We start from the raw sequence: 16,270 nt of genomic DNA, 5'->3' as shown, positions 1-16,270 counted from the left end.
CCTGAACATGTTTATTGTGATGAACATCTTCTAATAAATGTTCTGGGTTTAATCTTTTAAAATCTTGTTGTGGTTCCTCTTCATCCCCTCTTTGGAAGCTGAATTCACAAAATTTTCCAAATATTTTTTCAGCAATAATTCTGTGGTACAGAGGATTACTCATCTTTCCTAGAGGTTAAAAGTTCCATTTTGATTTTCTTGTCTCAACTGAACATTGTACAAGGTGAAGGCTGATTAAAATGGATTCAGTGATGATGGCCTTCAAACTTTGCATTATTGCTGTGGCTACACATCTTGAATGATAAAATGGTGTTTCTACTGGGAATTAACTCATGGAAATGTTCTAAATACATTCATTGGAGTTAGGCTTCTGTGACAAGTTTACTGCCCATCGGCAACTATCCTTGAAAAGAGATGAATCATCACCCAACAGAGCAGCCCAGGAATAGGCCATTTGGTGAACAATATCTGTGGTGACCATGATGCTCATTTAAATTAATCCCATCTGTCAGCACATGGTCCAAACACATCACCCATTCCCTCTTGTTCATGTGCCCAACCAAATGCCTCTTAAATCGTGGTGATTTCACCATTATCTTGGCAGCGTGTGCCAAACCCCCAACGCACTGTGCAAAACCCTGTCTCACTTCTCTCCTTTTCCTCTCTCATGTTCAATATAGGTATTGTAGTATTTTTACATCTCCCACAGGGGTGGGGGAAGAAGAAATCTACCTTCTCCAGGACTAAAATAATTGGATAAATTTCAACCAGGTCATCTCTCAGCCTCAAATACTCCAAATTTGTCCAACCTCTCCTTAGACCCAATGCTCTAAACCAAGCAACCCCCTGATAAACTCCTTTTGTCATGCAGCAACTAGAAATGCAGAAAACACTCGAAATGTGGCCTAACCACATTTATACTTCATGCCCTGCTCAATGAAGAATACTTTCTTTAACACCCTCCACTTGTGTTGCCTCTTTCAAGGAGCTCGCGCTTGGACCCCAAGATCCCTCTTTGCAACAGTATGACAAGTTCTCTCAAAGTGCAAGACACTTGTCCAGATTAAACTTCATCTGCCATTTCTCTGCCCACATTCATAAGTCATCTGGTTTGGAAGAGAGAATACAAGGGGAACTGGGTGAATCAACAGGAGTGAGAGTGAAACCTGGGGAGGGGAAGGGTGGTGGGCAGGGGTGGTGGGAAGGGTGGTGACCTAGGACAGGGAGGAATGTGTGGAGAGAGATTAGCAAACCAGAATGACAGGATGAAAGCAGTCCCTGGTAAAAGCAGAAAGGGGGAGGGGAAGATGTGACTCCAGCGTGTCGTAGGTGGCAGAAATGATAAAGTGACTGGGGATTGCATGTGGTAATTAGGAGTCCGTAATTATTTGAAAGATATTACTGCAAAATATATCAACAATGAGTAGGAAAGTAGCTTCAGTCTATTCTCCCTCTCAGAAAGAATTAGTTATAAACAAAACAATCTTTCAGCACAGCCAGGGGCAAAAGGGCTCTTAATTTAGTCTTACAATCAACAGACTTTGAAGTTACCCACCGTAAATGACTCAAAATTCAATTCTCAATTCACTGGTGGAAGTATAAGAGCCAGTGGCTTGCCTAATCAGATTAGCCTTATTCTGAGCATCCATATCGACTTCCACGCCATCAAATGCAACCCCAGTTGTTGATCCCCAATATTTTCTATCCTTACCCACTTTGCGACCACACCTACCTGAAACTGGAACAAACAACAACTAATTTTTCCATGTATAAATCATATGCAAAATAATTTACCCACATTTTCACATCACTGTAGCCACTGAGAGATAACTTCTGCCCATCAGGAAACTGCACCAGCCACTACAGGGTGCTATTTACCTTGGTGTTACTGACTCTTTTCCAGTGTTACTTTCAATCATAATGACATACTCAACATGCACAATATTTCTTTTCTTACTGACCAGAACTATAAAGCATTGAGTAAAAATGAGAAAAGCTCAAGTCAACCAGGAGATACAAACTCCTGACCGCAATGTTGAGGTGCACATTTGCTACATTATTGAAGTCTCACACAGCTTACAACAGATATTCAAAGTCAAGCAATAACAGAAATAACAGAATATTACAGCACGGTACAAGCCCTTTGGCCCACGATGTTGTGTTGATCTAGATATTCCTAACAAAAGAATAATACACTGTAGCAGCTACTATGGTAGATGCTACTTCTTTTCTTTTGCTTGGCTTTGCGGACAAAGATTTATGGAGGGGGTAAAAAGTCCACGTCAGCTGCAGGCTCGTTTGTGGCTGACAAGTCCGATGCGGGACAGGCAGACACGGTTGCAGCGGCTGCAGGGGAAAATTGGTTGGTTGGGGTTGGGTGTTAGGTTTTTCATCCTTTGCCTTTTGTCAGTGAGATGGGCTCTGCGGTCTTCTTCAAAGGAGGTTGCTGCCCGTCAAACTGTGAGGCGCCAAGATGCACGGTTTGAGGCGATATCAGCCCACTGGCGGTGGTCAATGTGGCAGGCACCAAGAGATTTCTTTAGGCAGTCCTTGTACCTTTTCTTTGGTGCTCCTCTGTCACGGTGGCCAGTGGAGAGCTCGCCATATAACACGATCTTGGGAAGGTCCCAAGAAGGTAGATGCTACTAAATAAAGGCAAACACATACAAAGGTAGTCAACTCAATACTGCTTTATTGCAGACATACACAGACCTTTTGTTCCCTGCCTGTAAATTAGCTCGTTAGTGAATACCTGCCGGTCCACAGGATCAGCAGGTTAAGGCTACGAGCCATGAGTGCCCCACGCCTTTAGGCAGGGGCCTTCATCTGATCCACTCACTGTACTTTGCCTCCCAGCACTGTTAGCCCACGATGTGTGAGATAAATCTGTGCACTGACGGTGGCAGTTCGTAATACCGTACTGTGCGCCCGCTTCAACCCTGTTTTTATTTCACCCATGTATGCCTGTCGAAGAGTCTCTTAAATGCTCTTTATGTTATTGTAATGGATAAATATATTTGGAGAAGTTGGTAATATTTGGGATTTTGGTAAGATTGAGTGTAGGTTACATAAATACACACACACATTTTAAAACAGATCTTATTTGAAAGACTGAAGAAATATTGAAGATCTCTGGAGAATGTTATTCACATTCACAAGTAGGTGTTTATCGAACTGATGTCATAAAATGAATGACCATTGTTTGGAAATGGAGCCGGATGACTTAAAGTACCTTTCTGCGGGGTGCTTTGAGGAAAATCACTCCTGGGTTTTGTTTATATAGCAGCTTGAGCAGAAGAAATTAGTTCTGTTGTGAGCAATGAACTCTGTGGTAGCGAGAAGAAAGAAGTTACCATCTGGAAAACCCTGACGGGGCAAGTTTCATCAGCGAGACATTGAGGTGAATAATGGTGGTACCTCAGTTTTGGAAATCCTGGAACAACAAATCTCTCTCTAAAAACCCTACAAGAACCGTCCTGATTGGTAAACATTTACCTTTCAAGCACCAAAACCTGGTGAAGTTTGTACATGTTCAATTCTGTGCACAGCAGAAGATTTCCATGCATCCAGAGAACTTGGAAGAAGGAGAAGTGAGATTGAAATGTGAACCAAAGAACTTTTCTTAAATTTATACACATTACAAACATGTGCACTAAGAATTAGAAGGGGGTTAATTTGGGTTAGTTAAGTATAGAGTTAAATTAAAATTTCATTCTATTTTCATGTTTAAATTTGATTAAAAATAACTTGTTTTAAAAACCACTTGTCTGGGTGAATGTCTATTGCTACTGGTTTTGGGATCCTTTGGGCTCGAAACAATATCTGCTTGGGTAATGACATTGGGCCTGTTTAAAATAGGAAATGGCTTCTACCAGCAGGAGTTTCTATTTGAGGGAAATATTGATAGGTGGCTGGTCACATACGTTTCCCAAAAATTAATACCCTCTCCCTCCCTAAACCACATTCAGCCCCATGACATCTTTCTACGTTGCATTACTGGCACCACCAAGGACCTGATCCATTTCCCATCTCTCCTTGCAATGCCAATATGGCAGCTGCCATTAAGAACTGACAAATCACATTTTAATTCAGCAAGCAAGATGAAAATCATCCTGACGTCCTGCTTAAAAACAAGGGTCAACAAACCTTCCTAATTTTGTCACTTCATTTTTATTTGGATTCCCATGGGGCATTAGTAAAAAATGTCCCATCCATTGGCTCACCAAATTATGAGTAAAATCATGATCCCTGTTCATGAAAACCCATAACATTCAATGTTACACAGATAATCTAGGAAGAATTCTGTAATAAAGTTGAATGAAACATTGAAAGAATTTCCCCCTTATAAACGCTGAGATTATGGTGCGCCAAGAGACCAGGTGAGCAAAAAGAGGTCAAATCACTGCCACACTCGGATAGTCCAAGATGGCACGGACTCCCCTTCACTGATGAGAAGGAGCCCACTCCTAGCACCATGTATGGGCTGAGGAGCCCTACACTTCCACGTAGCGGCAGCCAGCTGGAGAGTGACAACACGACACAATGACATAAAGCTGGAAGTCGGGAAGTACGTCACCAGAAGTGGGTGGGCCAGCGAGCACACATGGGGAGTTTAAAACAGTATGTGGTAGCACTTCCACAGCGGATGCTACAAGGTGATAACTTCTTACTTGCTGCAACCAAACAGGTCTGCAAGATACACCAACCTAAATAGAAAACATGACCAGAAATTCAAGAGATCATAAATTCAAAAGGATTGGTGAAATATAACCATATAACTATTTACAGAGCGGAAACAGGCCATGTTGGCCTTTCGAGTCCGCACTTGTTCACTGATTTTGTGCACCCTCTTCAGGCATTGGTCCTGGTAGATCTTCATTCAATAACGATGGACGAATTCCTTCTTCAGCTCCCTGAGCAGCGCTCTCTCTTACTCTGTATTGTTAACACCAAAGTCCCTATATTTTTCAAGGCATTCGGACGTAACTGAGAAACATGACATTTTAGACACATGGTACGTCAGGATCAGAAGGGTTGGAGCATTATTGTTCAGGTGACACAACTTTAAAAAATAACATCTAACTTTATGAAGAATGTGATGCTACAACAGGAAAAAGGAATGGAATCAGACACATTCTATGAGCATTGGGAAGCAAAGAACATTGGATTGGTTTTCCATCCCTTCCTAAGCGACTCAATGACCCCGACAGGTCCTCCCCGACCTGCGACCGTAGTACCACGTCGGGGGAGGGTGGGTCCACGATGGTCGCAAGTCAAGGTTTTGACCGCGTGCGAGGAGATCTGAAGTCTTAGAGCCTATTTTTAAAATCAAATGATTTGACAAATGAGAACAGAGACACAGGACACGTCAAACCCAAAATGTGTGGATTGACTTTGTGACTCAGTGTCTGGGGGTCCATGGGCTGGGGGCAGCCATCTTAATTTCAGTGCACATGCGCGAGTCCTCGGTTGGTCCTTGCGCAAAAGGTTCACTCATTGGCCGTCCGTTGGCACATGCGTATCAGCCGCACATGGTCGAACTGAACACCAAGTCGCGAACCCACCACGCATGCGCCAATCTCCTTCTTACCCCCTTGCCCACCCCCTCCCTCTGGGCAGCTCCCAGCCTCGCCCTGTCGGCACCATCAGGCCCTGCACCGACGCCTCGGCTCTGGGGCCTGGCGGGCTGCAGGACCGTGTGGCTGAGGAAGGTCCCGACGCCGCCACTAACTTCTTCCATTTTGCGCTCGCGGCGACGCGACAGACTCCGATCAGGCGATGCTGCCGCCAACGTCCCGCCTCCTCACAGCAAGAGCCAATCAACCCGCGAACCCGCCCATCAATCCAACCTGACTCAGCGTCCAATCCAATAGCAGCCTCACCGAATCAACCCATTGGCTCGCACAATTGATGCAACCAATCAGCGAGCGAGCGAACACACAGACGCACCCAATCAGCATCGCAAGACAGAAAGCAGAGCCAGAGGAAGGAGCAGCAAACCATTTGGCCCATCAACTTACAACTACCCCAACAACTCAATCAAATCCTTGGGAAACACGGGATCACTTTGTCCTGGCTCCAAGATTCCTCTGATCTCAAGGAATACATTGTACCCCAACTGCAAGGGAGACTATTTATTATCAATCTTTTCCTTCATATTTATTACCACTTACAATTTAATGCCTGTTACTTTTTTCAAAGTATCTGCATCTAAGTTTGATGCATATTATCCCGCTACGAATGGATATGGCAATAAACTCATCACAAGTCCATGGATCCCAATTTCAAATGAACCTTCAACAGGGAAGAGAATTCCAATGATATTACATTTTCATTGAAGACATTTCTTCAAGTCCAAGCAGCCGATCGGTTATTGGGAAATTGTGACACTTGGTGTTCGGCTTCTTTGCATTATCCTCTCTCGATCCAAGCTACCGTGTCCTCTCATAATGTTGTCAGGTCATCTCCCTCGTTCCCAACGACAAAGAGATCCATATTCAAACTTTCCTCCTATCACCCGCTTAAAACAAACCAGAAACAAGTCTGACGATCTTTGCTGCACTTCTCACGCTTTAGGTAAGGAAACCATACATGTGACTCCCGATGTAAATGAGGAAGACCATTTGATGTTTAATTGGAGCATGCGCGCTACTGTGAAGGGTGGAAAGAAGGACACACACTCAAGAAATCAAAGTCAAAGACTCCTTTATTACACTGGCAGCTCTACTTCTATTCTCTCCCCGCTACTGTCAACTAGAGTGTTGTCACATCCGTGTCGGCCTCCAATTGGTCAGTGTTCCCATCCTTGTTGATTCCTGCTGTGTGGGTTCGCCCCTGGGACGAACGTTGTTGGTCCCCATTGACTCTGCGTGGTCACCACATTCATCGGCCATCTTGTGTACAGGGTGGCATCCCAGTTAACATGATCCCCCACCACCCCAGAACCAGTGATTGGAGCACTGTTCGCTGCTTTTGGTCACCTATATCTGCATTGTTGGGGCTGAGTGGAGACCAGTTTGCTAATGTCCAGATGTGGTGGCTTGAGGTGTTCAATGGTGAAAGTCTTCACAGTTACCGTGAAGTGTGGAATGAACGATACACACCCAAGAAGTCAAAGTCGAAGAATGGTTTGTTGAACAGGAATCTCTTGTATACCCTCCCGCTGCTGACGACAGGACTTAAGAGACGGCAGCACTGGCCTAGGATTGGTGGGTGTTCCCGCCATTGCTCATTGCTTCCCGCTGTGCAGGATGTCACCTGGGATGAAGTTTGTTGGTTCCCGCGTGATCTTCGCAGTCACCGGGTTCGTCAGGCATCTTGTGTACTGGGTTGCGTCCCGGTTAGCGGGAGGCAACAACCATATATTATGGAAGAATGTGGAGCCCATATTTACAAAGGGTGGGTGTGAATATTCCCTTTCTCCTTTAGGCCTCAGTTTATGAAAAGGGACAATAAAGTAATCAATGCTCCCGTTGGTGGTCCCTTGTACTCATTTTTCTTCTTTTCCTTTTAGCAAGGGGATGGAGGGGGCAATGGGGGTGGTCTATGGGGAGATTTCTTTCTTCTTTCTTTTAACTATGCCACATGTATTTGTATTTGATTTGTTTCATTATTAAGTATGTGAATTCTTTGGAACCAGACTGTTGGAACACCTTTTCCAATTTCCAAATTTGTTTCCAGCTCTTCTATTTCTGACATGTATTTCTTCTTCATCCCTTTTGTATGTGATATTGTTTGTCCCCATAATATACAAAACTAGTGGGCGAGGAGGCACAGTTTGACTTCCAGAATAACTTTATCTGGTCACTAATATCCTTGCCAAAATCTGGTTTTTGAAGATGGGTGGGGTTCAAAGGCCATCTCTGTGAATTAGTTGTTTTTTTTCTGGCATCAAGATAGACAGGGTCAAAGGTTCAAGATAAGTATTCGCACGAATGTTCTCCGAATTTGCTGTGTTGATAACAAAGAAAGGCCAATCCGAGTCGAGGAATAATGGGGGGATTGGCCTCCACACATCTATATCAAATTTCAATCTTTCAGAAAAGCCAAGGTAGTTTTGGCTGCTTTTATTTGGGATATTGTCGAGGTTGACTTGTCCAGAACAGGATCCAGCAAAAACTAAAGCCACCCCTCCAAGTATATTTTGTCGTTCCCCCGATACCCTGAGAAAAATATCCTGAATAAAGAATCATCACTGTTAGGTGGAGGGAAATTTAAAAGTATCCAGGATTCTGAGTAAATCTGACCGTCAACTAATACATCTCAGCCTTGTGGATCAATCATCGTCTCTCAAAGTGTTGTTATTGATCGCCCTGGCCTTGGAGTGAAAGAATGACGATGATGCCTGTCCTACCGATTCTTTCCTCAGTTTCTTATGCTCCTGTGTGGGAAGATGGATTTCTTATAGAAAGGCAATATCAATTTGCAGGTTTTTTTTCTGTAGGGTGAACTGGCCACTGACTTCACCAGCAGGCCTCGAAGTGACCCCGCCATTTTCATCACCATGAGACACCTCGATCTATTCTGGAGGTTTCCATTTCTATTCCTTACCGTGTTTGCTTTCAGATTTACTTTTTATGTCATTCTGCTGATCCAAGTTCTTTCCTTCTTTATTTGTAAGTATTTGGACTCCTTTTTCTTGGCAGCCAGCCCCAAGAATAGTTTTCTCCACAGATGTTGGAATTTGCTCAATAGCTGAATCTAGTTGCTTCGACTTTGGTCTGTGGTCCATACTGCAGCTGTCTGACCATAAGTGGGGTTGAGGGTGTTTAAAAGATGTAAAATGTATGTGTTTGGAGAGCCCCTGGGCCAGCGTCCGTCTCACTTCACTACATCATGTGACCCTCACGAGGAGATTTTGATGAAGGTTTGCTTGGATGGGAATTTGTGGAGGTACACCACCGGCCTACTGCAGGGGGAATCTTCTGTACCTGTAAGGGGACTGGACAACACCTGGCCGGCTGTCAATCAGTCGGCCTGAATGGATCAAGCCCCACCCAATCGGGTGTCAATTACCCTATGGGATATAAGCCTGCGCCAGCTTCCCAAAGCTCACTCAGAGTTACTACAGCTACAGCCAGCCTGGCTCTGTGGAAGTCTTTGTGATTTAAAGCTTGTTGTGCAGTCTTGTGTGTGTCTGATTCTGGCTAACAGCGCACCACAATTTAATCCACAAAATTTTCCCATGGCTGCCATGGAAAAACTCCTGAGTGCAGGGAGCCTTGAAGTCGTCCCAGAAGCCCAGACATGCTTCGAGATCTGGCAGCACGCGGTCAAGGCAATCATGGAGGCACACACAGGCGGCATCCTGGACTCAGATCGGAAGAGGCTGGACCTACTCCGGTCAAAGCTGGGTCCCCATGACTTCCAGGCACCAAAGGCTGCTCCACGTACAAGAGCACAATGGACACTCTCAAGAACTTGTACAAGCCCCCCATGAATGCGGTCTGTGCAAGATACCTCCTCAGCTCCCAAGCCCAGCAACCCAGGGAGATGGCTGAGTCTTACCTGGGACACATGCGAGAATTTGCCTGACCGTGTCTGATTGAACCCAGGGAAGGCTGATCTGGGACCCCTTCGTCTGAGGGCTACACTCAAGGGCCATCCAGCAGAAGCCGCTGGAAGATAATATCTACACCCTAACTAAGACAGTGGAAGTGGTCCGAACCCTGGAAACCTCAGCCCTGCACCTCGAAGCCTTTGATTCCAGGTTCCCCCAGGCTCCCTCATGGCCTTCTCACACTACAGCTGCAGCCCTAGACCGAGCTGGGGAGGAGAATGTCGCTGCGGCAGGTGCTCTTAAAACCAGCCGGCAGCTCAGCGGCCCTCTATGACCTCCCTGCTACAACTTCTGCCTTCCCTGACTACAAAGGTGCAGCATCCGGCTACGCCAGCGACGATTGCCATGTGTGCCCTGAGCACCTGGACCAGACCCCGCCCCTGACAGTGCCGCTCGGCGACAACTACAGCGACGTCATTTCCAGCTCATGGTGTGACGTCACTTCTGGCTGATGTAATGGCGTCGATGCCACCATCTGCAATGACGTCACTTCTCCCGGCACAATGAACATGAGTGGGGAAGGAGGACAGCCACACAGCGGGCCCCCACGTGCTGACACCAGATTGGGTCAGGCAGTGGACGACACGGAGGGCTCCCGACAATGATGAGAATGACGTAGTCAACACAGGTGATTACCAGGCCGCTCTGCCGATGCTCTCCATGCCTGTGTCCACCATCGGCTGTCGCACGCTGCATCCTTCAGCCCAGGACGACGCCATCTGGGCGTACATCCCCATCTCCAGGCAGCTATGGGGTGCGCAGGACCTCCTTGACCACCAGGGGCCGCTTCAGCCCTGGGAGACGAACATATTTATTTATGAATATTTTCAAAAATATACTTAATAAATGTTTCAATATCATAATATATGAAACTTTTTCTTACAAACAATAAACAAAAGCCAAATGGTCCCTCCCTCCCTCCCTCCTTCCAAACAAATGAATCCGCTCACCATCAAAGTTTATATATCTTTAAAATATATAGTATCCAATTGGGGAAACCATGCTTAAATAAATTTAATAGTTGCATTTATTGTCCTTTTTCTTTTTTGGGCCCCAATGTGGTCCAGGTCTGGCTGCCAGATCTTTACAAAAGTGTCATATTTGTTCTTTACGTTAGATGTGATGTTTCCATGTGTTTCCAGCTGTCCATTTCTGCCGTCCATTCTGCGATAAGTAGAGGGGAGTCCGACATCCAAGTGATCGCACCACTTTTTTTTGCTCCAGCCAATGCTATTTTTATCAATGAGATTGTATATTTGTTCAATTTGTTGCTGACATCCATAACATTACCTAGTAGATAGCACTCTGGGCTGCCTGTGAAAGCCACTCCTGTTATCCCGATTAATTTTTCGGTGATGTCTTGCCAAAATGGCCTCACCTTCACCCACGTCCATGTGGCCCGTCAAAAGGTTCCTGTCTCAGTCCCACATCTTTTTTTGTTTATCATTTACATCAATTCAAGCGTTAACTCAATAAAGAGAATATCATATAACAACAGAATACAAAATGATCCAAAACCTTTGGTCTATTTTCTCCCCACACCCTCCCTCCTCCTCCCCAAAGAATAATACAGTAGGTATTATTCCCAGAGTTATTTGATTTTCTAGCTAATAATTCTTAACCATGAACTAAAAAGAGTGGGTGATGTGGAGGATGTGGATGGACTTTTATTCTCCATATCCATGTACCGTTCCCGATCTGATTCCTTCAACCAGAAGTCTTTTTTTTAACGTGACACCGTTTTGCATTTCATTGTCCCATCCCTCGTTACAAAACTCTCTGCTCTCCACGTTAGTGCTGCACATTGCTTCACTGCTATGTTTGATGTTTATCTAACTTCAGTTTTGTATCTGCTTCATATATATGACCAAGCACAAATATTCTCACGTCCTTTTGTATTTTAATCTTCATAATTTGTCCTTATAATTTACTGAAATCCTTCCAAAATTCTTCCACTTTTACACAGCTCCAAACCGAATGGAAAAAAAAGTCTCGATCACCTGATTACATTGAAAACATTTCTCGGAATAATTGGAGATAAGTCCATTTAATTTATATGGAGTATAGCAGAATTGATGTGGAGATTTTTATTTTTATATCTGGCATTAATCATATTTGTAACTCCCTTGACACAATCTTGACCCTATTCTTGAATTTGTATATTTCAATCTGCTTTCTACCTTTGTTTCAATTTATATAAATCCTTTTCCCCATATTATATTTGATGTCTAGAAAAACTCCTTCCCACATCTGAAACACATTTCTGATGTTTAGGTCATTTCTCTGGGGTAAGATAAAATTGGTGTAAAATATTAGACTGAACCAGTCCATATCCTGCTTTTCTAATTGATGTCGTGCTGTCCTTACACCAATCTGACCAGCTTCTTTCTGAAATCGTCAAATCCAAGTCCGACTCCCATCTTTTTCCTGTGAACTCTGCTATCCTGGTTTTAAATTTTCTCTCTGGAGAGCATCGTACATTTCATTGATAAATTTGGGTGTATTCCCTATCCAGACTCTTTGTTCCATTTAACTAATTTTAGGTGGGGTCAATGTTGGTCCCCATCTTTCTCTTAAGAACAATCTAAGCGGGAGAAAATAGAAGAAGGTCCCATTGGCCACTCCAAATTTGTGTTTAATTGTTTGAAGAATTTCTTCCGTGTTGCAATCTTCAAAATATCTTATACCTCTGTCATAACACAAATTTAATATTCTATTGCCTTTGTTCATATTTTGACACATTGGTACTTTTCTTGAGATCCCTACCTTTTTTCCCTACATTAATTTCTTGCCATGTTCTGAACGGATATATCTGTCTTTTTTTCTCGTGATTTGATTCTCCATTTATTGATAAAATACTTTGCTTCCCTCCTCCATTGTTGTCAGGTTCATGTGGGTCCCACAGGTTGAGAACCAGACCAAAGCAAAGGTACAAAGCACACATTTATTTCCGGGATGGAAGCAGGACAAACCTCAACACACACAGTACGCAGGGGGTAAATATACACTTCCAATAACAAGGGAAAAACTGACAGAGACTGGGGGAAATTACATGAACGTACACATTCAACAGTCAGGATCAAGGTTATACTACGAACCCCCACTCCTTGACTGGTACAGACACGGCTCTTGCTACCTGACCTCGAGTCTCACCCCAACCCAGTGTGGAAGGTGCTACTTATGAGCGACGAGGACTCGAAAGAGGCCGACCAAAGGGGCACATGGTCCTTATAAATTCTGGGGGCAGTACTGGGAGGGCCAGTCACTCAGGGCAGGCTGGGCCCCATTGGCTGCTGTGGTCAATGGCTCAAAGCTAAGTGCAGGGGCTCAGCAGGGGCCAGTCGAGGTGATACACCTGGGCCATTTGGGTGAAGGTCAAGGCTGAGTCTGAGTCTGGCCGGGCTGCCTGCATTGCAGCTCCTGGTGATTTAGGTGGGCCAATTGGGTGAAGGTGAGGCGTGAGTCTGGCCGGGCTGCCTGCACTGAAGCTCCTGGTGATTTAGGTGGGCCAATTGGGTAAAGGTCAGGGTTAAGTCTGGCTGGACTGCCTGCACTGCAGCTCCTGGTGATTTAGGTAGGCCAAATGCAAGGGTCACCTGGGTGACCTTGATTGGCAGGTAGTGTGTCCTCTGAACATGAGTGCAGCAGCGCCACCTGGTGATGGACACTGCCTCTCCATAACACACACACATGTGAAGGCATAAATGCGCACACACAAACACACACACAATCATACAGATGTATACATGCATACACGCATACACACTCACCCACTCCTGCACACACTCACACACAGGCATGCAGATTGATGTACACACACACACGAGTGCATGCACACATATACCTTCATACAAACATGCACACACACATTCATGTGCACACACAAATGAACAGATACACACACAGGCGTGCAGTCACACACACATGCACCTACGCCTCCATCCTCATGAACTCGTGCACAAACACATGTACACATGCACATGCACTCACACATGGTCTCACAGACTCTCACACACAATTGCATAAATCAAGATGAAAGTGGGAAAATGTTTTAGGCAGAAAAATAGATCAAAATGATTGGAAAATGTTACGTAAAGATAATCCCACGACTGCGGAGATCGGGCCGGCACAACGTGCGGAAATAAACAGTGGCATAGAATCATAGAAGATAGGAGCAGGAGTAGGTCATTCGGCCCTTCGAGCCTGCTCCGCCATTCAACGAGATCATGGCTGATCTTAAAGTTCAGTACCCCGTCCCCGCCTTCTCTCCGTAACCTTTAATACCCTTATACTGAAGAAATAGATCTAACTCCCTCTTAAATATATTTAATGAACCTGCCTCTACTGCCCTCTGTGGCAATGAATTCCACAGATTCACCACCCTCTGGGTAAAGAAATTCCTCCTCATCTCGGTCCTAAATGGTTTGCCTATTATCCTCAAACCATGGCCCCGGGTTCTGGACTCCACCACCATTGGAAACATCCCATCTGCATCCATTCTGTCCAGTCCTGCCAGAATTTTATATGTCTCTATGAGATCCCCTCTCAATCTTCTAAACTCCAGCGAGTACAATCCCAATTTGCGCAATCTTTCCTCACAAGTCATTCCTGCCATTCCAGGTATCAGCCTGGTGAATCGCCTCTGCACTCCCTCTATTGCAAGAACATCCTTCCTTAGATAAGGTGACCAAAACTGCACACAATACTCCAGGTGTGGTCTCACCAAGGCCCTGTACAGCTGCAGTAAGGTATCCTTGTTCCTGTACTCAAACCCTCTTGATATGAAGGCCAACATACCATTTGCCTTTTTAACCGCCTGCTGTATCTGCATGCTCGCCTTCAAAGACTGGTGTACAAGTACCCCTAGGTCTCTCTGCACTTCCCCATCTCTTAATCTATTGCAATTCAAATAGTAATCTGCCCTCCGGTTTGTATTACCAAAGTAGATAACCTCACATTTATCCACATTGTCGTGCATTTGCCATGTATCTGCCCAGTCCCTCAATTTATCAAAATCACACTGGAGCTTCCTGACCCCCTCTTCCATCCACACAACCCCTCCTAGCTTAGTTTCATCTGCAAATTTGGAGATATTACATCCAATCCCCTCATCCAGATCATTAATGTAAATTGTGAACAGCTGGGGTCCCAGTACAGATCCCTGTGGCACCCCACTGGTCACCGCCTGCCACTCAGAAAACTCACTAACATGATCCCCAGGATCGCAAACCAGCGTGGTTGGAGGCTCGGGCAGTACAAGACACGCAGCCCTAGAATGGGGCTGGCCAGACTGCCCATTACCAAAGCAAGATCAGGTTGGGGAAGAAGGCAAGAATGCAAGAATATTCCCATGGGCGGGAATCCCATTTACGTTAATCATGCGGCTGATTTCAGCCAATCAAACCAACGGCGAGAATTCCAACTGTATAAAAGGAGCCTTTCCAGCCACAGTAAAGTCAGAGTGTGTGGGTTTGTTCATAGTAGACTCTACAATCACCTACGTGAGTTGGGCCTTACAATCAACCTGGCCAAATGCCAGTTCAGACTGAGCAAGATTGACTTCCTGGGTCACAGGATTACCAAAGACGGGGCCACACCACTACCCAGCAAGGTGGAGGCCATCCGCAAATTCCCGAGCCCCAGAACGACCAGAGGACTACAGGAGTTTGTGGGGATGGTCAAGTTTTCTCACAGGTTAATCGCTGCAACTGCTCGAGTCATATGCCCAATTTTCACCCTAGCAAAGGACTTGACCTGGGATGACTCTGCACGAGTATTTGTGGAAACTACGCTCCAGTCTACCCAGGCCAAACGCACCCACAGCCCTCACAGTCGATGCCTCAGGAACAGCGATTGGTGAAGTTCTGGAGCAGCAGAAAGGAGAAAGTTGGCTTCCGCTAGCTTTCTTCAGCAAGCATCTGCAGCCCTCAGGATTTCGACAGAGAGCTACTGGCGCTGTACTTAGCCATCTGCCACTTCCGGTACTTTCTCAAGGGAAGGGCTTTCACGGACCTCAAGCCACTGACATTCACCCTGGCTAAGATCTCCGATCCCTGGTCGGTACCCCGATGGAGACACTTGTTTTACATCTCGGAGTACACCACTGATGTGACACATCTCAGGAAAAGACAACATGGTCACGGACGCCTTGTCAAAGCAGAGTATCTACTGTCTGGCTAATGGACTGGACTTCGTGACACTGGAGAAGGCACAGGAGCAAGACGACGAGATCCCTCAGTACGGTCCGCCGTCACGGGGCTCCAGCTTCAGGACATCCCAGAAGATACAGGTAACACTGACCTCCTGTGTGATGTGGCCGCCAGACAGGTTTGACCCATCGTCCCAAAGGCATGGAGGTGACAAGTTGTCAACTCCATCCACGGGCTGGTGCAGCTATCAATCAGGACTACGGTCTTGCTAAAGACCAGGAAGTCAGTGTGGCATGGATTGTGGAAACAAGCCAGTGGGTGGGCCAAGATGTGCACGCAGTCCCAAACAGACAAGATACAGCAACACACCAAGGTCCTCCCACAGACTTTCAAGTCAATGGAAGGAAGGTTTGACCACATCCACGTGGACATAGTGGTGCCTTCACCAATCTCACAGGCTTTCCACTGCCTGTTCATGGTGGTTGACCGTTTCACCCGGTGGCCAGAAACAATCCCCTGGCTGACACATCCACTAGGTCCTACTCCAAAGCACTCCTCTAGT

The 16,270-nt window shown here is 45.6% G+C and overlaps 1 protein-coding gene across 12 annotated transcripts in view; it reads right to left on the bottom strand.

The window, feature by feature from the left end:
• Positions 1-16,270, bottom strand: part of LOC138745749 (glycogen synthase kinase-3 alpha-like) — a 76,198-nt gene that overhangs the window by 7,826 nt on the left and 52,102 nt on the right. For 6 of the 12 annotated variants that reach the window (XR_011346480.1, XR_011346479.1, XM_069903017.1 and 3 more), the window contains one exon: positions 10,196-10,353. The exons of 2 other annotated variants lie outside the window; for them this stretch is intronic. Coding sequence is in view for 8 of the 10 variants with exons in the window: in XM_069903017.1 (XP_069759118.1) it covers positions 10,196-10,353 (158 nt within the window). In the remaining 2 variants the exon portion in view is untranslated. Of the gene's footprint in view, positions 1-2,444; positions 2,646-3,495; positions 3,575-10,195; positions 10,354-10,600; positions 10,790-16,270 lie in introns of those variants that run through there. 4 more of the 12 variants (XM_069903024.1, XM_069903025.1, XM_069903022.1 and 1 more) reach the window with 3 other exon arrangements.

This window comes from Narcine bancroftii, chromosome 11 (assembly GCF_036971445.1).
Source record: "Narcine bancroftii isolate sNarBan1 chromosome 11, sNarBan1.hap1, whole genome shotgun sequence".
Taxonomy (NCBI): Eukaryota; Metazoa; Chordata; class Chondrichthyes; order Torpediniformes; family Narcinidae; genus Narcine; species Narcine bancroftii.
Note: the sequence above shows the minus strand (reverse complement) of the source record. Positions and strands in the feature narration are given on the sequence as shown.